The sequence below is a fragment of the Astatotilapia calliptera genome, chromosome 5 (genome assembly GCF_964374335.1).
Source record: "Astatotilapia calliptera chromosome 5, fAstCal68.1, whole genome shotgun sequence".
NCBI lineage: Eukaryota > Metazoa > Chordata > Actinopteri > Cichliformes > Cichlidae > Astatotilapia > Astatotilapia calliptera.
This window is the reverse complement of record NC_137426.1, coordinates 7,542,315-7,567,431: the sequence shown is the minus strand read 5'-3', so window position 1 is coordinate 7,567,431 and position 25,117 is coordinate 7,542,315. Positions and strand designations below refer to the sequence as shown.

At 38.0% G+C, this 25,117-nt stretch overlaps 1 protein-coding gene across 1 annotated transcript in view; it reads right to left on the bottom strand.

Annotated features, from left to right (window-relative positions):
- Nucleotides 1-25,117, bottom strand: part of tafa3a (TAFA chemokine like family member 3a) — a 110,923-nt gene that overhangs the window by 23,036 nt on the left and 62,770 nt on the right. Inside the window, exon 2 of the mRNA XM_026166965.2 lies at nt 20,618-20,730. Within this exon, the coding sequence (XP_026022750.1) occupies nt 20,618-20,729 (112 nt within the window). The 5' untranslated portion in view covers nt 20,730. The remainder of the gene's footprint in view (nt 1-20,617; nt 20,731-25,117) is intronic.

Sequence of the window (25,117 nt, the reverse complement as noted above, 5' to 3'; positions counted from 1 at the left end):
ACAATTATACATCTAGAGTGAGTAAGAACCTGCTTATCTAAACTCCAAGTGTACAGTTCAAACAAGTGCACTTGACAGACCCTAGTGTTCTTAAGTTGAATTAACATCAAATCAAATCTTCTTGTTGACGTGAAAAGACCCACACCTGACAAGAAATAATCTCTGTTATTCAATAAGGTATGAAGCACATTAAGCTTTAGTGGGCTTACACCACAGAAGGACAGGGAACAAAAAAAATCCAGTGTGTATTTTCTGTTTCAATCTTGCCCCATGCAGTGTGCAGCTAGTCAGCCTTTTTCAGTTGGCAAACGTAGAGGCAGATCAAAACACTGAAAACAGAGTAAGGTTCTGGCCAGAGGGCCCAACCGCAGAAACAGCAGCAGCCATAAAAAAAAAACTGAGGTTGTGGGGCATACAATAGAGACACTATATGAATTAATAATGATTCAAATCATACTATTTGTTCCAAAGGCCGGTAACCCATTTTTGCCAACTCAAAAGCCTCTACATGCTGAACACAACTAACTGCAGCATATTTTCCAGGTATAACAGAGGCTACAAATGACAACAGCTACCAGCTTCCCACAGCCAAAACACTCATTAATAGGAAATGTGAGTGGGCATTAAAAATAGATCCTGGTAAAACAATTGAAATAGATACATTAAAAAAAATCTGTCATTGTGGCATCAAAAACACCAGAGACATACTGAAGTATTGACTTGTGAAACATTCATTCCTATTGCCTGGTGAGAAATACAAAGTGATCTCTCACAAGAGCAGTGTTTAATTGGATTACCATATCAGAAAAGACTGACTCGTTTCTGCCATGCTGTAAACCTGCTGAGCTGACGATCAGGCCCAGCACGATGCAGAGACGCACTCACCTCTGAGAGAGAGGCAGAATCAGTTTAATTTAACTGGAAATTCTACTTTTTATCAGTGTGGATGCTATTCTCATATTTTTGGGACAAACATTGGTCAAGATAACATTTAACAGCAAAGTCTCTGCTGCTAAGTATTGTTTTATCTTGTGTTTTTGATGGGGAACACTATGTTCTTTTGTTGGTTCATTTTTATCGCTCTCATCAGCATTATTTCCCTCATTTGTTTTTTGAGAAGGTGAAGAGCCCTCTTGTCAGTTCGTATCATATAATTCACATAATTTTCATACTCATGAAATCATTCAGTGACCCCCTCATGCAATATTGATGGGGGAATTGTCATCCTGAAAGAGCCCACTCCAATTAGACGAGAAATGTTTCATTATACATTGTACTGCAGTGACCCTTCCTTCTCCAAGGACAAGTGAACCCAAAAGATGTTCCCATAAGAGCTGCCGCTGTAGTGATCATGCATTAATTTGCAACATGTCTGTCTGTAGGAGAATGAGATATTTCCCAACTGGGAGAGACAAAAACAAAGCTAAAAACAGGGTAAATAACAGGATCTTTATTTTGAGTGTGGCAAACTTTCAACTACTACCCACTAGACAAGTGTTAATTAAAAAAATATATAAAAGAACAACAGAGAGACGTACAATATGTGATAATGAATGTTAGTCTATGTTATATAGCTGTATTAAGAAGCTACAGTTTGCTAACATGTTCACCATACAAAGATGCGATATTTTGGTCTTTGTCGCTGTTTTTTTGCGGTTTTCTGTACTGAGGTGGTGAAAAAAATCATTACTGCAGGTTTAAAATGAACAGCACTAGAGAAGCAAACTCCACAGCATAGCAGATCCAGCAAGGTCCAATGTGAGCTGATATTACAAACTAAATAAGCTATAATAACAGGCACATTTTTATAGTATGAGATGATTTTAATTTTTTTGTTTTTGTTGTTCGGATAGACGTCTGGAAATTTCTATTAGTCTCTTATTAAAAGAACACAATGAGGAACCAAATGTTTTGACAACATAAAAAGAAATATGAAAAGAACATCAAAAAAGATCACTTTCTTCTTAAGGAAAGCACTTGCAGGTTGATATTCAGCATTTGTGAGAGTAATCAAACCAAAAACCAAGCTAATCATAATCATCTGCAACATGGTGCTTTTGAGATTAGATGAAAAGGGAGAAACACGGAGACTATAGTGACTAAGAAAAGCTAGTATTGCTTGTTCATCTGTCTTTATTATCCATGCACAGTTTTGTTGTAAAAAAAAAAAAACATTTAAAAAAAAAAGCTGAATTTTCCTTTATATTTAATCTTCTACTCACTGAGGACAATCGTTAGAGAGAAAGAATATAGAAACAGATGAGTGGGCTCTCACATTCCCAGAGTGTATGCTTTAGTGGTTTAGATGAAGTCGATGTCAGTACCATTCATCTAGCTGCCACAGTGTAAGAGCCCACCACTGACTGATCAATTGAAGTCCCTCAAGGAATCATACAGCCTTATAAGTGAAAGGCTACTGAAGTTATTAAATCCAGGGACAGCAGTGGCAGCAGCAGTGAGACAGAAACAGACTTATACATGGCGTCAAAGCCTTCTCTTATTCTCTGTATAGCTACTGCAAATGTAATAAGGGATATTCAGAAACACCACCAGAGACCCATTAAATTCTTATTCTTACTTTCATGATTTTCTGGCACATTTAAAATATAATGCTACATGTATGTTCCTTTTTTAATCTTAAGAGTTCATGATCGAATACAAAGCTTGTTTGTCTTGTGTCACCTACTGCAGGTACTTCAATCAAAGCAGTCTGGCATTTATGGATAACACCACTGTGTGCCACTCTGCACATTCAGATCTAGAAACCTATAAAATAAAGTTAAATTATGTGCATTCTGGTCAGCTCTATTTGCTTCCATAACATTTAGTTAGGACTTTTGGTTTTATTTCCTAAGAAAATATTTTAACATGCACAATTTTAAATTCACGTGTTTTAGGATTTGGCATTTTGTTATAGCTCTGACTGGTTTAATTACCATAAAAGCTTTTTTGCTTTCATGCTCTTTGCTTTGTAGTGACTGACGGAGATTTGTAATATGACTAATAGATTTGTAATGACTAATAAACTGTTCAAGGTTTAGGAAAGATTTGCACATGTCTGGTCTGATGAGCAGAAACAGCTAAATATCTTTATGCTGTCTTGGTCTTTGAAAAGGGAAAAATAATCTTTCAAAATAACCTGATGTCACAATTATGATTCAACTTAAAAGACGTTTTGTGTTCTCATTCAGGTCTAGGCTACCTACTGAATTGTTTTGTGTGCTACTAAGAATGAACAGAAACCAGAGATATCACAATACAGAAAGGTTTTTTCTTGCAAGATGAGTGACTTTATATGTGTGGTATAATATTTTTATTTTTAAATCTACACACTGAATTTGCAAACATATGTAGTGCTTAGCAAATAAAGAACTGAACAGTCAAAAGGTGTACAAAGCATAGGACACATCCAAAAGAGTGTGCATCTTTTACTTTGACTTAGTGAGTATATGCCTGTGCATCTCTGTGTGACAATGCTTTGATGAGTGTGTCTCCTTTTAGTTTTTATCTTTTTTCTATTGCTTGGCATGCACACATAGATGTTCGAAAGCATCAGAGCAAAGCCAAACACATTTTCGGCTAATGTTTAGTTTACTTTGTGCATAAACGCATACAATCAGTTTATTAAATATTGAAGAAATACGTGGCTTCCACCTCATTCTTCATTCTTCTTATCATTATTCTTATGCTTCAAAATTGATCTAAAATCAAATCTTTACTTGAACTTGACTGAGTATCACAGGGCAGCGGCCCCCAACCCTCGGTCCATGGACTGGTACCGGTCCATGAGTCGTTTGGTACTGGGCTACAAGAGTTGAGGCTCTGGTGTGAAATTTATGGTTTTCATGGTTTTTATTGGCTTTTATTGGGGGGGGGGGGGGTTACTGTTTTTATCATTACCTCGGGTCTTTTCTCGTGTGTTGTGAACCGCTGTTATAGAGAACACTTTCCAGATGCTTTCCTCATCCTACTACTATAAATGAAGTGGGGCCTCTGTGATTACTCCTGTCTAATACTTAAATACTTTCTTTTTTTAAATTAAAACCCCACCTTGTACTTTTGAATCTTCTGTTTTAAAGTCTGGATATTTTTCTTAAAGCACAAACTGCATTCACTGGGAACATCATTTTCTACCAAAGGAGATATCAATAGAGTTTAGATCACTTTGAAGCTGTGAAGCCAAAAGTAGATAAGTGTAATTGTGAAAACCTGATCTTCTTGGCAGAATTTAATTTCTTATATCAAAATAAATCCATAGAAAGTGTTGTGTTTTATATCTTCCTCTGAGCTGCCACACTCAAAGAAGAGCAAAACTCTTGGATGTATCTGAATGGAGAATGTTTATATCCCCAATCTCAAAACCTAACTCATGCCTATAAAGCAATGATGTTTAACATTACAATAATTACATTATAAATATTCCTGGATTTTTCTAGAAGCATTATTAGTGGCTGTCCACGAAAAACGTCTCTTGGACTCCACAGAGGCAGACGAGAGAGAAGCCAGGGATCCTTTACTATCTGTGGTCTCTCATCTGACATGCACACATAGTGGTTATCTGTCAAGTGGATGTCATGTCTGCTCTAAATGGTTGCCATCTCTGCTTTCCAACTGGATTCCCATGTTTTTCATGTTGAGCAGATTCCACTGATGCCTTTCAGAGCTGAGTGACTGGTGCAGCATCATGAAACACAGGATTGGTTCAGGGGGAAAAAAGGAGATGAGTAACCTCAGTTAAATCCTACATTTCTATAACAATGGCTGAACCACAATCATTTCTACTGCAGAAAGATCCATCTTCATTAGACATAGGAGCCTGTGGTAAAAGTGGAGCAACAAGCTCAGTCTGAAAATAAGACTAATGGTTTGTTTCCAGTTATTCATAGCTGAGGAGCAGAGATTATTCTGCTCTAAATCAAACTGTCATGTAATTACATTAACAATGCTGCTAACTGAGAGGTATATTTAACCAGTTGCTCTAAATCAAACCTTGTCCTAGAAAACAATATTATCTCGTTAGTGGTGAGGCAGCCACCGGCACTGATCCCCTGTTGAATTGCGGGCCGCCTGAGGACACTATTAAAGGAGCATCTGACCCGTCCACCCACTGACAGCTCAATATAAATGTTCCTCTTTTTAATAGACCATCTTGCTGAAAAATATGTCGACAAACCTTTTAAAAAAGCCATTTCAGAAGAACTCCAATGGTCCCACCCATTACTTTTTATGCTCCAGTCCATTCACATAAACTTGATGCTCAGCCTCGGTTGCTGTTTTTATGGTCCGATGTGGACACTCAGCACTGCACTTCATTCCTGAGGAAATGTGAGCCAGAAGGCGAAAAGTCATGGAGCGCAGCCGGAAGATGGAGGCAAGCAATTGATAGACTACATTTCAGAAGCTTATATTTCACTTTATTCAGTCAGTATCCAGCCTCTAGTGAATAACCACCAGACCTAGCATAGCACTGCTTTAAAAGAAAAGAGGAAACTACCCCAAGCTGAATGGATGATGAGTTTCATAAAGTGTTTGTTACGATTTATATTATCAAACTGCTTGGAAAAGAGGTTTCTTGGGACTGTTTTTAAGGGAAATGTGTTAAATTTATGACTGGGAGCTGAAAATCTGTAACATTAAGTAAAAGGAATTAGCTCTTAGAAAGGATAATAAACTTTCCCAACATCTTGTCAGACATCTTCAAATAATACCACATGACAATTTAGAAAGAGGCATCCCTCATATTTTGAAACAGGTTGTAGCAAAGGGGCGCTGATTGCTGACTGCTACTTCTGACTGTTGCTCTTTAATATTACTGACCTGACTTGACTACAGGCAATTTGTCTTATATGAATTCTGGTGTTCACACCTCGAGCTTTCTAAGGAGAGATTCTTAATTAATCAACAAATATTTCTCTTTATATAACCTCTAACTAGGACCATACCAAAAAGATTTCTGTATATTTTGTTTTGCAGACTTTCATTTATGATTCTTTGGCTTGAGTTCACTACAGACTCGATAGTGGGACAAATTTTCTTTGAAGTCTGTAATCACAGCACATGAAAGAAATGGTGCAGTTGTAAATACGTGTTTGATAAGATAGATGTGGTTAAAACTGAATTTGCAAAACCCCCCAAACTACTAGGCTATCTGCTCAGACTACAGAAATGTTATATGTGTTAGCTTTTGATACACAGTTTTAAGATGCACTGTCATAGGTGTGCACGTCATGCCGCTCTATGCAAGTACATCATTTGAATTCTCTCAAAATGTCAACAAACGGAAAGTCTGTACTGTGTTTTTCAGTTTCCTTTCTCTCCTGCCTCTGTCTGATTGGTTCTGCACTGACACATCTCAGCCTGCTTTCAGTATGGTTGCACCTGTCTGCTTCAGTTTCCTTCATGACGAGGCTTTCCTGTCTGCTCCTCTGAAACTATCAAACTGCTATGATACACTCTACAGAATGAGCCACTCTGAAAAAACACAACTCAGAGTAAGTATTAATATGTTATAATCTCATAGCCTAGTGTTGCTCCTTTAAAATACTCATACTAATCCTGGTCAGAATTGCATTTATCCTGCTTTTCATGTCTAGCATTTTGACCCGAGATACAGATCCGTCTTATTACTGTCGATTTTGGATTGGATCATCGGGTTTATAAGGATGCTGTCCCTGAACATAGTGAACTGTTCTGTACCAGAAGCTGCTGAACCTGGTTTGCAACAGATTATATGTGGCTGATTGGTGTATATGAGCCGTCATCTCATATAACTGGTCTTTCAATTTCCTTTGAAAACACATATCAGAGAACTAGTGAATAATCTGCGATTTACTCTGGTATACGTGCTGCTATTACTTCACTGACAAAAACTGGGAGGATGAAGAGATTTTTTTTTTTTTCCACAAGTGGAAAAAACATAACTGCCTGAACATCACAAAGAATTCATGATGCAGCTGGGTGAAGTCTGACCTCTGCACCAAATTATTATGTAACCTTTACCCTGATATTTCACAGGTTTACCTCCAGAACACCCTGTAAACTCATTAATTCCCATCCCCTATACGTGTGGTATGTTGTACTAATTATGCCAGTTTTTACAATGTATAAAAACTGAAGGATTCAATATGGGCTAAAACATTAAGCTGCGTAATTGCAAATTAAAAAATAACCATCAGAGTTATGAGCATGGTGCTTCCCTTTCTTTCATTTAATTTTAGCAACACTACCCACACATTAATTACAATATGTTAAAAGCTTAACAATGGGACTATTCTTCTTTATGAAATATAAACTGTAAGTAACTCATTTCAGAGTTAATGTTATGTAGCAGTATGCATCAAACCTCTCATAAAACACAGTCTGTGGAGCAAGGAATCACCATCACAAACAAATTAATCACTTCAAAAATTCTTCGACGCATTAAGATTTCAACACCGCACAGAAACCTTGTGATAAGGACCTGCTCTATTGCCAATATGAAAGGGGTCTGTGCCTCCTAACGCTAAGCTTTAGCCAGGCATAGGCCATTAACAGCAATACAATTGACTAACTTTAAAGGGGGTTGCTTTAATTGCTGGGTAAGGGCAGGCTTTTAGTTTGTAAGACCCAATTACTACCATGCTGTTAGCACTTCTTCACTAATTGCATTCATCAGCTCAAATCGTTATCACCAGGCTCTCCTTCGATTTCTATCAAAATCCAAAAATCCTAATTTCTTTGAGTTTCAGAATAGCTAGAGGTAACTCATAATGTGGCGAGGGATAATGGGTTTACATTTGAGCTGTAATTAGAGAGGGAATGGAGATGGAAGACTTCTGGCGGATCTGTTTTTGTCACAGTATGTGTCCTTTCTGCTGCAATAAAACACTGGGACAAATTTTACTCTAAGCTATTATGCCAGTCAGTGTTGTCTTGAGAACACACTGTTTTCCAGAAACCATTGACTACATGTGGATTGACCCTAATGTAGTAAAAGTATAGACAATAATTATGAATCTGTTTTAGTATAGCTTATTCATTTTTGTAGCTTTGGACACTTTTTTTGTTGTTTTGTTGCATTATTGTGTTTTATATTTGTTTTGTTTTGGCTCTCCGTCAGGTTAATTGTTGGGACCGTGGAATGTTGTTACAGCTCAGTGAGACAATTACAGAGGTTGTGAACAAGCCAACAGTTTATCCACATTTCCCCAGCCATTACTGACAAATAATGCCATACCAAGCATTTGTCTGCTGAATTAACAGACAAACAAGATTACAAATTAGTGTAATAATCTGCATACACGCTGTCACAATACTCTGTAATATCATTGATAGTACCTACCAGAAAGTGTTAAACGTTATTGGTAAACTGTTAAATTGTCAGGATGCCAAACCTAAATACATTTCTAGCCATGTCTTTCCCACATTTATATGGGCAGCCACAGAACCACCGCAGCTATTGTGTTTTCTCTGCAGAGACAATCTTTTCCCCATGGAGTCATACTCATGAACCCGTCTAACTGGTCTGTTGAGACTGCAAACAAATAAGGGAGGGAACCAAAACAAACCTGTGTTGAGGTAAATCTATCTATCTATCTATCTATCTATCTATCTATCTATCTATCTATCTATCTATATGATTGATAATTTATTTCAACATGTGAACAATATACAAGTACATTTAAAAGAAAATAAGAGAGAGAAAAAATACGATACCAATTACATACAAAAAACATTCTGATTAATTTACATGTTGAAAGGGAGTGGGAAGAAGTATACACTTATTTAATCCCACCCCTTTTCCATAAATTATCAGTTAATATTTAGTCAGCTTCCTTACTGATATAATTTGTAATAAAAATAGTGAACAGATTTCTGATATACTATATACTATAATATAACATCATGATTTTTTGTTTGTTTGTTTTTAAATAGAGACATTCACTTAATTTAAATATTTTCCTTTTCTTTATAGTTTGAGAAGATCATATTTGTATAACTCTTTTTGAACAGTTTTATGTTTGGACATCGCTTTAATTCCATATTCAGACTGCTCCATAGTTTCACTCCATGAACAGAAACACAAAAGCCTTTTCTTGTAGTACGTACCTTTATTGTTTTGAAGTTACAAAAACCCCTTAAATTATAACTTCCTTCTTTCAAAAAAAACATACTCTGAATAAGACTCTGAATAATATAGATATATGTGTGTGTGTGTGTGTGTGTGTGTGTGTGTGTGTGTGTGTGTGTGTGTGTGTGTGTGTGTGTGTGTTTGTGTGTGTGTGTGTGTATACAAATCTATATATCTATAGATATATCTGTATATATATATATATTTATATATATATATATATATATATATTTTTTTTTTTTTTTTTTTTTTCCTCTACACCCCCCCCCAATTTTTTTGCACATGTCGAGGAGCGTGTCAGGCTACATTTCACTGTGTGTTATACTTGTATAACTATGCATGTGACAAATAAAGAACCTTGAACCTTGAACCTTGAATGTTGCCTTCTGGTAGTTCAATCCCCTCAGTTCTGACTAACTTTCCTCTCTTTGTTACCATCCGACTACACTTCTCCAGTCCGAATGACATTCCAATGTCATTGCTGTATAGCCTGGTAGTGTGGTTCAGTGAATCGATGTCTCGTTCACTCTTGGCATACAGCTTGATGTCATCCATGTACAGGAGGTGGCTGACAACTGCTCCGTTCCGTAGTCGGTATCCGTAGCCAGTCTTGTTAATGATCTCACTGAGGGGGTTCAGGCCTATGCAGAACAGCAGTGGGGACAGAGCATCTCCTTGGTAGATCCCGCACTTGATGGTGACTTGTGCTATGGGCTTGGAGTTGGCCTCTAGTGTTGTACGCCACATCCCCATTGAATTCCTGATGAAGGCTCTTAGGGTCCCATTGATCTTGTACAATTCTAAGCATTCCAGTATCCAGCTGTGGGGCATTGAGTCATAGGCCTTCTTGTAATCAATGCAGGCAGTGCACAGGTTGGTCAGTCTGGTCTTGCAGTCTCGGCTGACTGTTCTGTCTACCAGTAGCTGGTGTTTTGCGCCTCTGGTATTCTTGCCAATCCCTTTCTGTGTCCCGCTCATGTATTGACCCATGTGCCTGTTCATCTTAGCCGATATGATGCCTGACAGGAGCTTCCATGTAGTACTGAGGCAGGTTATTGGTCGGTAGTTGGAGGGGACCGGTCCCTTCTTGGGGTCCTTGGGGATCAGGACCGTCCGACCTTCGGTTAGCCATTCCGGGTGTCTCTCGTTAAAAAAAAACACCCAGCGCGCCCCTGCGGGCGGTTTATCCTTCAAGCTCGGGTCCTCTACCAGAGGCCTGGGAGCTTGAGGGTCCTGCGCAGTATCTTAGCTGTTCCCAGGACTGCGCTCTTCTGGACAGAGATCTCCGATGTTATTCCCGGGATCTGCTGGAGCCACTCGCCTAGCTTGGGAGTCACCGCACCTAGTGCTCCGATTACCACGGGGACCACCGTTACCTTCACCCTCCACATCCTCTCGAGCTCTTCTCTGAGCCCTTGGTATTTCTCCAGCTTCTCGTGTTCCTTCTTCCTGATATTGCTGTCATTCGGAACCGCTACATCGATCACTACGGCCGTCTTCTTCTGTTTGTCTACCACCACTATGTCCGGTTGGTTAGCCACCACCATTTTGTCCGTCTGTATCTGGAAGTCCCACAGGATCTTAGCTCGGTCATTCTCCACCACCCTTGGGGGCATCTCCCATTTTGACCTCGGGACTTCTAGGTTATACTCGGCACAGATGTTCCTGTACACTATGCCGGCCACTTGGTTATGGCGTTCCATGTATGCCTTGCCTGCTAGCATCTTGCACCCTGCTGTTATGTGCTGGATTGTCTCTGGGGCATCTTTACACAGCCTGCACCTGGGGTCTTGCCTGGTGTGATAGACCCCAGCCTCTATGGATCTTGTACTCAGAGCTTGTTCTTGTGCTGCCATGATATATATATATATATATATATATATATATATTAGGGGTGCAACGATATTCGTATCGATATTGAACCGTTCGATACAGTGCTTTCGGTTCGGTACGCATATGTATCGAACAATACAACATTTGTAATTTATTTTATCAATTTTCCTTCTGACGATGCTGTCTGTGTTGAGCGCTCAGTGAATCTGTGTTCGACTACTCCGCCTAGGCTGCACTGTCGCAGATCCACTGAGCGCTCAACACAGACAGCATAGTCAGAAGGAAGAGCGCAGGGCAAGCTAGCGAGACAGAAGTTAAGCTCTCCTTGCAACAGGCAAATTGAACGTCATTCAGATCTGGCGTTTGGAATTATTTTGGTTTTCATGTGACGTATGACCCTGAAGGTAAGCGAGTCATGGACTAAAGTAAAACAGTATGTTGAATGTGCCATGCAATGCTCAATTACATTGGTGTGAACTAGTGTGTTAGCGCAGTTAGCTCGTTAACGTGTTGGCCGTCTAGCCCCATGCACGGAGCGATCGGCGGTAGCTCGTTAACGGAGATTTGCCGTGTTGTGAAGTTAAGGTCATTTCAACGAGATTAACCTGAAAGCACTAGTGGGAACACAACGAATATGACTGCACATTTACGCCGACATCATCCCAGTGCAAAGACAAGTGGAAGCAGACAAAAAAAGCAAGCATGCTACTAACTTTAGCCGAGTCATTTAGACAGCTGTTAGCACATGATTCTCCTTATGCTGCTGAGAATATAGCCCAGAAGAAGCGGATAGTATAGCTTTTATTTTGGAAAGAGCCATTTCTCTGTAATAAACTCTCTTTTCCAAAGATGAGTGATTCCTCAATCAGATACAGGGCTTGCAATATCGCTAGCCCGACGTCCCGGAGCTAGCGATTTTTTTCAGTCGGGCTACCAAAATCTATCTCTTCCCTGCCCGTCGGGCTATTGTAGGAAAAATATATGTCAATGCTTTTGCATTCTTTCAGAAATGTAGCTGGGTAATTATGTCATTGGCATCGGTGAGCCACTGTCAATATGTGACATATTGAAGTCGCGTTTGAATTTGCGCTTGTTTTTTTGCTTTCACTTTGCAATCGTGCGAACTGTGTATAGAGAGCGACAGCACTGATCTGTGAGTGATGATAATTTGTGAACCAATTCCTCTGACATCGTCTTATTAATCGTTAGCTTACTATGCAAACATGACAAGTGAAATCTCCCGCAGCAAGCTTAAACATGTGAGAGGTTGATCGCGCAGAGAATCGCTGAGCTTATGTGAGTGAGCGTGTAAAAGCATTTCAGTTCTGCTGAGCCAAATAAGACAGGTCAGGGTGAAGAAGTGACAGCCAAAGAAAAGCTTACCACAAAACGGAGAAGTTATGACAAATCAGACTATGAGGCAAAAAGAAAGTGCAGCTTTATGGTTTCATGGACAAAAGAATTTCTGTGGCTGCAATATGATGAGCTAAATAACCAGGGCTGCACATAAGTGGTCCGCAGGTGCGCATTCGCTGTCAAAATAAAAAACACGCACAAGGGTTAGGGTTAAATTTAAAAACTGTACTTTTGAGTTAAAATATATATTTATAATTTTAATAAATGACAAATTAAAAATGCATGAACATTTTTTGTATCGAAAAAATATCGAACCGTGACACCAAAGTATCGAACCGAACCGAACCGTGAATTTTGTGTATCGTTGCACCCCTAATATATATATATATATATATATATATATATATATATATATATATATACACACACACATATATATATATATATATATATATATATACACACACACATATATATATATATATATATATATATATATATATACACACACACATATATATATATATATATATATATATATATATACACACACACATATATATATATATATATATATATATATATATATATATATATATATATATATATATATACACACATATATATACACACACACACACATCGTATTGGGTGAACAAGTTTGAATTTCCCTATGTTCTTCAGCAAGTTGCACCTTGACCAGAAACTTTTGGTAACTATCAACAAGCTTCTGCCATAATTCTGGCTGGATATTCGGCCATTTGGGGTTCATTTTAACATTAGAACCGCCAAGGGGGTCATTTATACCCGTACTGGTGGTTCTATTGTTAAACTGGTTATGGGTTAAAAATAGGTTGAAATACAGGAGGTCACTGTCATGTTGAATGTCCATGTGTACTTTCAGTTGAGCTTAAAGGTGTCAATTTTGGAGCAGGGGCTTCGTTCTTTGTCAGTGCCGTCTCTGTCTATGACAATAAAAAAAATTGCTTTATTGTCAACAGCAGTTTCCAGTACATAGTTCCTTGGACTTTCCCACTGTTCTGAGTATTGGTCAATCTAATCAATGCTGTAAAACAAAATTATTTTATGCTAGCGAAGATCTTATTAAGTTAAATGACAATGTACAGTTTTTAAGTATTTGTATTCATTTGACCCTCTTGACCTTGTGGATTAGAGGAAATCTGAAATAAATTTTCGTTTTTTATTAAAGTCAATAAAGATGTAAGCTATACAATTATCATTAAAAGCCCATAATTACACTCTTAATGGGCTATCATGGGTATGTAAACTTCTGACCATAACTGTATTTTTAATACGCTCACAATTACGTAACGTATTATAAAATAGATATTTAGACATCTAACACATTTGGTGCTCTTTTCACACTGTAGGTTATCTAAATTTGCAGGCCTTTTCACGCATAGAATTGATGCTTACAGTCTAGACAGTTATTTTGGCATCCATGTGAGAGAGCACTAAACAAATTTACTTTACACAGACCCTTAGATGTGAGCAATATGTAGATTAAGAGTATAGTTTGAGTGGTTTGATGATCGTAACAGAATTTGGGGGAAAATGTTTTATTTTATAGTATAACAGTCATTTATATTTTTAGAACAGACAATAAGAATAATCACATAAGCAAAAACAAAAATTGTCCTTTAACACTATGTCCTGTACTAATGCAACAATGCTACAATTCCCAACTATCATGCTTGAACTTTGATTCCTCTGTGTATGTGAATAAAACTATTGATATTCTCTCAGCACATACAGTGTCCCCTTGTTCCCCTCTGTCAGCTACACAACCACACACACAGAGGATAGAACCAAGGCCACACACAGCCACTCACGGCTCATCTATAGCTGCCATTCAGATGTGTATAGCAGAGGACGTTTGATGGTTTTCTAATCTCAGGACCTGCCACTGGAAGATGGGGCGAGCTGACCCCCGTCATCCCCACAGTGCATCTAAAACAGCCCCACATCTCCATCTCAATCTCCCTCTGCTTACTACCTCCCCACCATTGTGTTGTCCACCTGCTCTCCAAATGTCAGGACAAATGCTCCACTGCCGCATCTCCGCACATCCCCAGGGTGGGGATGACCTGTTCCTCAGCCGCTTCGTATAATGTCATGCTATCTCTGGGCAAGGGTTCCACACTGACCTGATGTGGACTGTGCAGAAGGCTAATGAATACTACCACACACCAACACAGACCCAGATACAGTAAATTTACTGCATTACAGGTTTTTATACAAGTCAGGAAATTGGAATAGATACATATGATGAAGTCTCAAAATGAAGAAAAAATATGACACAGAAAAATCCACTTGATCCTTTTGGTGGACTCAAATCAATTCCAAGGAGACCTGTATTTAAAATACACTGATATTATGACAAGATATAGCAGTCTCTGGATTAAACAGCAATTAGTCCAATGCATTCTGCAGCACTAAAGATTAGCCAATTGGCAAAAGGGCAGGACTAATGCTGGCGTCAAGCAGTTCTGCTGTATAATATTTTAACTTGCCAGTGCTAGTTAACTCTGGCACAGGTTTAACAATTTTTGCTTTGCGTGATCCGTTCTGGAAATTTCCAAGAAAACCTGCACTTTGATGTGCCTATTCATCAGTCTTAGCTAAAAATTCTGTTTAAGTCAACCTGATATTTGTCTTTCGTTTTAAGTGGGAGAATCAAATCCCCTCTCTGGGATTGGGGAGCTCAAAAACAAAACAACAAAAAACCAAAAAATGTAACCACATTAGCAGCAATTTGTTAATTTAATAAACTATTTTTTTTCCCAAAATCATAAATATTTCTCTCGCACCTTGATCACTGGTTCTAATCACATTTAATGGACCACTTTTATGTTTTTAAAAAAAAGAAAAAAAGAAAATAAATTATGTTTTATTTCATTATTTAGCTATTGTCTAGTCCACGTTTTAAAAGGGTTTTACCTCACTGTCAGTTTGCCATCATTAAAAAAAAAAAAAACTTTAAGCCTAAATATAGCTATTCTTATTTGTACTCATTTGTATCTTTAATCCATGGGTGTTTGACATTTTTAGAACGTCTCCTGGGACTTAAAATGCAATTACAATTTTTGCACTATGTCATCAAAATTTAAAGTATGCCAGCTGAACAGAAACACATTTATACATGCGGCAGGCCACACAGGCAATGAAAACTTGCATTCAGTGAGCATTTTTCATTCAAGCGGCTGGGTGCATCTTTGAGTATGGTTTTCACTTCTTATTATAAAGTGTGTGTGTGTGTGTGTGTGTGTGTGTGTGTGTGTGTGTGTGTGTGTGTGTGTGTGTGTGTGTGTGTGTGTGTGTGTGTGTGTGTGTGTGTGTGTCAGTGTGTGTGTAAGACAGAGAGAGTGTGTGTGTCTATGGAGGATACTGTTTATTTATGGATTTTTATATATTTTTACAAATCTATAGCATCAACACATTGTTAGGGCTGAAGATATTGAACAATAATATAATTTAGACCAGCAAAACTAATATTATGCTGCTCTAAAGTTAGCTAAGTGAAGTTACTTGGAAGGTCTTGTCAAAAATGTATTTATATCAAAGGGAACAATTTTAATAATAAACATGAATATTACCATTTTGAGGTATTTTAACAGTTAAGAAGACTAATCCATATCTCATCAAGAATATTTGAATACGAATATCTTTACAACACTGTATTCACTTTTTCATGCAGTCTTCATTAGCAGCCACAGTAGAAGATAACTTTATATTTATTTTCACTTTCAGTGTTTTTTGCTTATTTGGTGATCTGTGGAAATGGGAATACAGAGAGAAGCATGAATGAGTTAAGTATAAACCAAAGAGACATGCACAGGATAAAACAACTTTTTCAATAATCAAGCTATTTCATTTTAATATTTCTTCTACCGTGAAGAAAAAAAAATCACTGTTCAAAACACAATGACTAAATCTACCCCAAGGCTATTCAAAGTTGGATAGTAACAAATTATATTATTTTGAGTTTCTAAAATGATCTAAGCCTTTAAACACTAAGAAAAAGCGCTCTGCTGCCGCCTGATTCTCATCAAGATCCATCAAGCATGAAAAGCTCTTTTTCATAGTCTTCCTTCCCTCCAGGCTGGCACAGGAAAACAAGTCTAATTTATCTAGTAAGCATATTTTAATTCATAATTTGTATTAATGTGACACATCCTAATATATCTTTTTTCCAGAAATTATTCTGATGGGGACAGTGTGGGGAACAAAAACTTTTTTGTTGGATTCTGCCATTAATTTGGGAAAGAGTGAAAAAAGTTGAAACCAATTTGCATAGAATACAAAAAAAATCCCCCAAAGCATAAAAATCAGCTCGAGAACGAACCATTAGAGTGCATCACGCAGTTTTTAGAAAGTCTCCACCATAAGCAAATATGGAAATATTCGACTCTATTCAAATGAGAGCCAGTGCAGTTTCATCTTATTAATAAGGCGGCATGGCCCCTTGTGTGCATGTGAATATAGAACCGGAGTGTAAAGCTGATCCCCGAAGTCATTTTGCAATTTGTGTAGTTATCCATGAGCCATGTGGCTTAATGCTTGATATTTTAAAATCTAGCAAAGTTTACGACCTGTAAACAGCACTGCTTAGAGCGTTTTCTTTTCCCCCTCTCAACGAGTGGGAGCTGCTGCCATGTTGCATCGCACAGCCTCAGTGGGAAATGTGTTTTTCACGCCTGTTTTCCTCTCTCCTACATTTCCCCTCACAGACACTGACCAACAATCCACAAAGAGCTTCATTCCTGCTTTTTAAATGAGACAGATTGAGCTGCTGTTAAAAAAAAGTGTCCAAGCATCTAAATAGCTGAGTAATGAGGCTCCCATTTGACCAGGCCACAACATCAGTCTAAATCCTATCGATGGGACCAAAACAAATTGTAAAGCCGAAAGGTAGTTGTTATCACGCTGGTTCTCTCTCTCTCTTGCTGGACCACTCTTCTTCTTCTAGCGCCATCTCTCGCCCTTCATCTCCCTCTTCACTCTTTCATGACCGGCTAATGAATGTAGATAGTGCTTTGGGGGATGCAGTGGTCTTATTACAGGGGTTATGTGTGCACGCTGTAAGCTCAGCATGCTCCAGTCAGGCAATGGTGAAAGGTTCAATTGCTTTGGCAAAGCCCCCACTTCAGTAAACAGAAGGGCTAAAGAGGTTTGTTTATTGGGCGCACCTTGGCTTGACCTCTGTAGCTCAGGGAGAGGCTACGTGATTACAGAAGTGTCAGCGCAGCCTGGGCAGAACAGGCCAGACTACTTTCATTGGCCCTCTCTCTCTCCTAATAAATCACAGGAATAAGCACACAAACCACATGAGTGGGACAAATGCAAAAACAATGAGAGTTCAATGTAAGCCTGATGATTTAATGGTTTATCCACCATGTTTGCGCTCAAACTACTTGGATTTGGTGTTCTACTGTCAGTCTACAGAGATATATACAGAACATATTGATTGGAATGATTAGTTTATTACACGAGTAGGCGAAAAGGCAAGCTGTCCTGATGCTCACTCCAAAACAGAAACAATATGAAACATGGCTAAGGTATGTGGACATTTTGACCACAGCAAAGGCAAAGAAGTAATTTCCTGAAGGAATTAAGTTGTTAAGTGTCACCTAGTTTTTCTAATTATAATAAATATTTGACAAAGTCAGCTGTTAGGATTCAGTTATAGGGTTGAAATGATTTAGATAATTATTATCATTACAGATCACCTAAAACACATCCAATTCTGCTGCTGTGCTCCAGCTTTCACCCTTTGCTTGCTCGGGTAAGTTCTCCACACTCTGGACTCTGTTCAGTTCATCCCCCAACCGCTCTGCACAGCCAGAGCAGTGAAAATAATAATTTGTTATTTTAACTCACTATACCTTCCTACATATTTAATTCATCAGTCACATATCATTAGTTCTGACTCATATTATAACAGCCTTCACATCAAAATGTGTGTAAACAGGCCTGCTGAGTGCAGCATTTTACATTGATTCTATTGGGGTGAAAATGACTGATGTAGTTTCCCCATACACCTCAAAATTAACTATACGGCAAATAAATCCATTTTAGGAAAAATCATGAAATGAGAGGTGATCGGGTTATATACACTATGTATTTATGTTATTATGTGTAGCTTGTGGTTTCAGTTTATCTGAAAGATGTTGGGTGAGGTAAGCCTGTGCAGACCAGTCAAAGTCAGAGCACCTTTCCTTTATGGGCCTTTGTGCATGGTCATGATTAACCAGGAAAAGCCCTGTCCTGCACTGCTGTCACAGAGCTAAAAGCACATTATCGTACATCACAATGTGTAAATAATTCTTTATGAGTACCGGGGGTCTTTGTTCAAACAATGAAAAATGTGAAACGCCAAAGCACACAGAAGAGTATGGAAAGGTATGTAGCGTTTGTCCATATATTGTATTTTATCTTTTATGCTCCATATTTTGGAATGTTCCATATTTTATTTCATATTTCTTGAGGAAAAGCTGGTGAGACTGCTTTCCACTCTTGCACATCATGTATTTCACATTGTATTTGTTTTGAATGTTGTGTGTTCACAGTTGAAAAATTATATTTTTATTATGTTTAGTTGTTTTATTTTATTATGTCTGATTGTTCAGTTGATGTTGGTGCAGTTATATACAATGCACTTAAAATATAAAGTAAAAATGATTTAAGACGCAATACAATATCACTGGTTGTGTAATGGAAATGTGTTTTATAGAACACTTAATCTATTATAGTGAAATAAGTAAATGTGAATAATGCTGGTTTAGGACACAGGAACACAAAGTTAGATGTGGTGGAGCTCTCTATACTGATTTAAAAAGTTGAATGATTACATTTTACTAAAACATATACCTTAAGTTAACAAGAAAATATTCAATAGCTGTGCACCTATGAATGATGAATCAAATTATTAATCTAGCAATAGCAAAGTCAAAAAACAGGTTGACATACAGTTATATTTGCCATATTTATCAGCCTCTGTTTTTGATTTGATTTGATTTGAACATACACAGACAAGGTATGTAGTGCAATCCATTTGTGACATATAATATGTACAGTCTCCTTGTGTAGTCCATCCTGTTTTGGCTCTATCAAAGTCTTTTGCTGGTTATATGTTTTCAGCTAACATGGAGCTGTTTCCCTCAAGCCACTGTGTGCTGTTTGTCCTCCAGTGGAATAAGGCTCATTATCTCAATGTGTAGTCACAGTTTCTACCGTTACGCCCAGGGATCAGGCCATCTCTCCATTAAGGAAAATCGCTTTGAAAGGTCTTGTCCTCTGCTTCAAACACACACACACACACACACACTGAGACGCATGCATGCACTTAGTGTACTGGTATTACTTTTTTCCATTTGATGCTTGACTTACAAGACTGCTAAACTGTTGAATTTTAATGTGCACAAAACACAACCTTAAAGTACATCTTTGCCTTGCTGTTTAGAAGCCAAGAAAGTTGAACAAATCATATCAATTTCTTTTTAAAAAGTCATTGAGATGAAATGTGACCACAACATGTGACTGAGCTATAAGGAATTGGGTCTGACATGCTGTGACTGGGGTACCAATTTGGTCAGAATGGATCCACTGAAAGCACTCAACTGTAATCCTTCCACATCAGAAAACACATCAGGTGTTATATTTTTGGGGGGAAATGTTAGCCCATCATAGCAAGTAAAATAGAAACTTAAAGCGATGATTTACAGCTCAGAATAAAAATTTAATAACACAATATGCATGCATAATTCCTAACAGGTACTGGTATAAATCCCTGGGAAGTAAATTACAAAGAAGTGTATGCAGGGAAATTTATTGGCTTCTCTCAATAATCATTACAATCTACTTAACTAGACATTTCAAGGACAATGTGAGCACAGTGATAGCATGTGTTAGTTTTTGTTCTAACTGAGCATGAATCGCCTTTAAATATGTATTCTGCTGGTGTGTTTGTCACAGTCTGCTGCTCCTGGTTTTTGCTTTTCTGCCCATCTTGAAGTCAAACAAGCTCATTATTTTCAAGAAAAATCATTTCACAAGATTTTGCTGGCTTTTAATGGGATAATACAGTGACTATATGCTTTCCTGAGTTCCTTCACTACAGAGGTTGCTCAGACATAGTAACAGACTTTATTTGTTCTGGGCATCCTGCCCAGAACATCCTGCTGTGTGTGTGTTTCTGAGTTTCTGTATAGTATGAATGAACAATGATTTATGAAAGATAGCACTCTGTTCAGCCACTGGTCAATGCGAAACTAATGAATGGAAGGACATGCAGTGTACCTATGTGGCTCCTATGTGACGATGCACTGGTCAGCTGTCCCCAGAGAGACACCATACAGACGGTCAGCAGCAGCGCCCTTCCGTACATGCTCTGTAGGTCCCTCTCCTGCATTCTGGAAAAACAGGACAACAAAATCAGGAGTTAGCCATATTTGCATAATATGAACACCCAGATATACAGTCTGGCTCATTTCAATTCAAGGACACAAATTCCCATAGCTATGACTTGGCAGTCACAGGTGGAATCTACTGAGTTTTAACTGGATTAACTCAAACTAAACCAACCCACACAAACAAAATCAATCTACCAGTATCTATTCATGTGTTTGAAAATGCATAAAATTCAAAATTAAATTATTTCTCTTGAATTGAGTTGTGCTGATGAGCTTTGGATCAGTAGGAAATATACACACCTTGTCAAAGTTCAGTTATTTCTTGGTTTTTTGGAAATGCATGCTGTTTTCCCATTGGTTCCATGTAGTGGGACACAACAAGCACAACTGCTTTGTATTTATTTATTATTGAATAAATTCACACAGGCACATGAAAACAAGGAGACTGTTTTCAAAGGACTGATTAATTAATATCATATCTATAAAAACAGAGGTTTTGGCAGTTTGCTAGTGTGGTGTTAACACAATTGTGCAGACGTCCCAGCAAATGTATCCAAAGGTCAAATGGTGCAATGCTCAGAGAAACTGAGAAAAACCCAACAGCTCCAAAAATTCATGACAGTACAATTTGAAACAGATCAAACAAAGACCTCTAGAAGGAGATAGCACAGTTTAGGTTTACAAATCTGCACATGAACAAACCACAAGACTTCTAGATCAATGTTCTTTGGACTGATGAGATCTAAGTGGCGATGTCTGACATCGTGGCATGTTTGGTGAAAACCAAACACAGCATATCAGCACAAACACCAAATACCAGCTGTCAAACACGGTGGTGGAGGGGTTTGGGTTTGCTTTGCAGCCACAGAACCCGGACACCTTGCAGTTACTGAGTAAACTGTGAACTCCTCCGTACGCCGTATTCTAGAGTCAAATGGGGGGTCATCTGTAAAACAGCTAAAGCCTAGCTGAAACTTGGTCATGCAACAGGACAATCACAATCAACAAAAAAGCAAATCCACAAGAAAATGGATAAAAAAAGAATCAATGGTCCAGTCACAATCCAGATCTCACCCAAATGAATTCCTGTGCCTCTTGAGAGATCTATGCAAATTAATGCCCACAAATCTCAGTGACATAAAGCAGTTCTATAAAGAACAGTAAAAATTCCTCCATAGTACTGTGAGAGGCTGATCATTATAAAGAAAACAATTACTTAAATCTACTTCTACTTGGCTCTTAAATCATTATTCATTATTTAATTTTTCACAGGACTGCAAAGAGTCCTGGACAAAGAAATTCACTGGTCCTGAGGTTTCCTCTCTGTAGTAGTCAGACAAGTAGTTTTCATTTTTGTTTGTAGTTTGGTTTGGTTTAGACAACAAAACTGCTTAGTCAGGTAAAGGAAAATAATTTGGACACAATCAGGTGAATAGCTGTAAAATCTACAACATTTCCACAAAGCTTGTGCTGTCGTCACCACCACATTTCAACTTATTACATTACACTTGCACTGACATTTGAATCTGTGAAACCAGGATGATAGTATCAGTAACTGTATCAGCTAACTGCCAAACCACCGATTTGTGCACAATAACCTTAAAGCAGGTATCTCAAAGTCATTAGTGCTCATGCTACACTGCATGGAAACATGAAAAATGAAAACTACACTTTTCCCTTTATATGAAAAAATGTTCATATTCAATGAACCATCTATTTACATTTACGGTCCGATGGGCTTCCTGAGATGTTTTCAGAAGAACAAGTACAATGTTAAAGTACGTCTCATAACCAGAGATGGGCAGTAACGCATTACAAGTAATGCGTTACTGTAATCTGATTACTTTTTTCAAGTTACGAGTAAAGTAAGAGATTACTATTGCAAAAACGGTAATTAGATTACCGTTACTTTCCCGTAGGAACGCTGCATTACTGCATTACTAAAACCATGATTTATTTGTGAGAATGTCTCATGACAGTGATGTAAGCGAGTGCAACATTCGTGGCAACAGCTGTGTGCAGATCAAGAATGGATAATATATTGAGTGCGGGAGAGAGTATGACCGTGCAGCGTTTAAAGCGTGGAAGTACTGACCTTACTTTGAGTTTGATTCCATAAAAAGTGACAAAAACATTAGTGCCCGTTGTGCGTGGGAAGAAAAACTCTTTTTACAGCGAAAAAAAAACCCTAAAGTTCCAAGCAAGCACCACGTAACGGGAAATTCACAGAGAAACTCGCAGATTCTTCAACTGACCGCTGCGGCACACCTGCACCAGGGCAAACCTCCACCTACTCCACTCCTGCTTTACAGGTGAAAATAGAGCAACAGGACCGCTAGTCTTTGATTTTATTTATTTTCTGCTGTGTTGCACTTGCATCTATTTGAAAGACTGAGTGTAAACACAAAAAAATATATTATTTTAAATATTTTATTTTATGTGCTGGAATGTGCGGAAAATAGGTTTAAATGTTAAACAAATTTCTTCCAGTCAGAGAATGTTGCATGTAATTAAACTTTTGCTTGATGCATAAAGTTAAAAGATTAAAACTAATAAAAAAAGTTTTAAAAAGAGACTTTTTCATTTGATTACATTTTGTATGATGGATTATGCAGAAAAAGTAGAACTGGCCTGAAAGATCTATCGCTTTATTACCTATTCAGGTTGTAAATCGTGTTTTTAAAAAGTAACTAAGTAACTAAATAATTAATTACTTTTGAAAATAAGTAATCAGTAAAGTAATGGGATTACTTTTGGGGGGAAGTAATCAGTAATTAGTTACTGATTACTTTTTTCAAGTAACTTGACCAACACTGCTCATAACATCCACATCCCAGGAAATTAAACAAAAAGTAGCATTTAACCTCTTTATCATTCATTGAACTTTCCATACACTTCAGTATGTTAATACTGACATCAACATGCAATATGTTTGATACCCCTCCCTTAAAGCTAATGAATAAGCTGAGGGAACTCCAGGATAACAAGTGATAAAGAGAAAGAAGCAAACAAACAAACTTAAGAATCTTTTTGTCCTTTTGGTGCATTAGCCATTAGCTTCAAAACTGCAGTAGCTTATAAAACATCTCTGAAAATAGTCATTTTGTAAAAACATAATAAATTCTGTAAGCCTCTGCAACAAAGCCCAGATCAGTTTGCTGTATCACTACCTCGTATGACTGAGCCTATAATTTCAAAGTCATATTCACTTGTGAACACCTCTGGGGTTCATGTATTAAATTATTGTGTTTTATTTCACCAAAAGCTCAAGTGATGTGCAGTCCAATGATATGGAGCTGCAGATGTAGAATTTAGATGAAATTGCAACAGATGGATTCAGTAATAATTTCACAAAATTCACAACACCAGTTCTGGAGCGACAAATGAAGTATTTTTTTCTCTCTTCTCTCCCTACTTCCTATCTGTGAGTGTTGCTATTTGTGTGGTCTGTCTTACAATGCTCGGCTCAGTAAAATTTGTGTACTTTCAGATGATTGTTGTCCTGCAATACTCTCCATCTTCATCTGAGAGGCCCATGGAGAGTGGAACAATCAGCGGCTCGTCTTACTGCCAACAGAGCTGGCCTCCTCTCTCATGAGAAAGCAGCCGCAAATCGCAGCTCTGCTTTGAACTCTGTTCCAGTGCAGCAACTCAAATTAGTAAAATGCTTGGTTTCGTGCAAAAAGATCAACCCTTGCTTATCTGGCAGAGTCTCACATACGAGGGAGATGTTTTACTGTGACTGCCTTTGTACTGCCAGCCAGAGCTGGTGAGATATTAACACGGCACTCTAATTCTGTACAGGCTCAGACAGCTGATGCAATCAAGATGTTAAAAGCACGTACAGACTGTAGAAAAACATAGACACAGTGTCTGTAATATCACCCATAAATTCATCAAGGGACTATTTGAAGTCTGGGGTTTAGGTTTATGTTGCTGCTGTTATTGGGATTATGTGAAACCAAAAAACAAGAAGCCTGCATGGATCTCAAGTGAGGCAAACCAGTGACATCGGGAACTAACTGTGTGGTGGGCTGAAGTACCTGTCAGTGCCTTTAAATACTATATATTATGTACCAAGTATACACAAACTCCATTATGAATTTTTTTTTAAAGTATAAAAAAACTGTAGCAACTTTTAATGAGTTACTAAATGCATTTAAATCAGCTTTCCACAGGCTTCCACACTCAACCCGATATACCACGTGAACTTGTGTGACTTCCACAAGACATTAAATAACAGATACACACCGTTGCATCCTTTGTAATTTAAGGGCTTGATTTGATCTTTTACTTTGCTCGGCGGGGACTGACGAGTTAAATTAACTCCCACAGAGTCTGAAAACTAATTTTCACCTGTACTCTCAGACGTTTGGTGCAACACTAA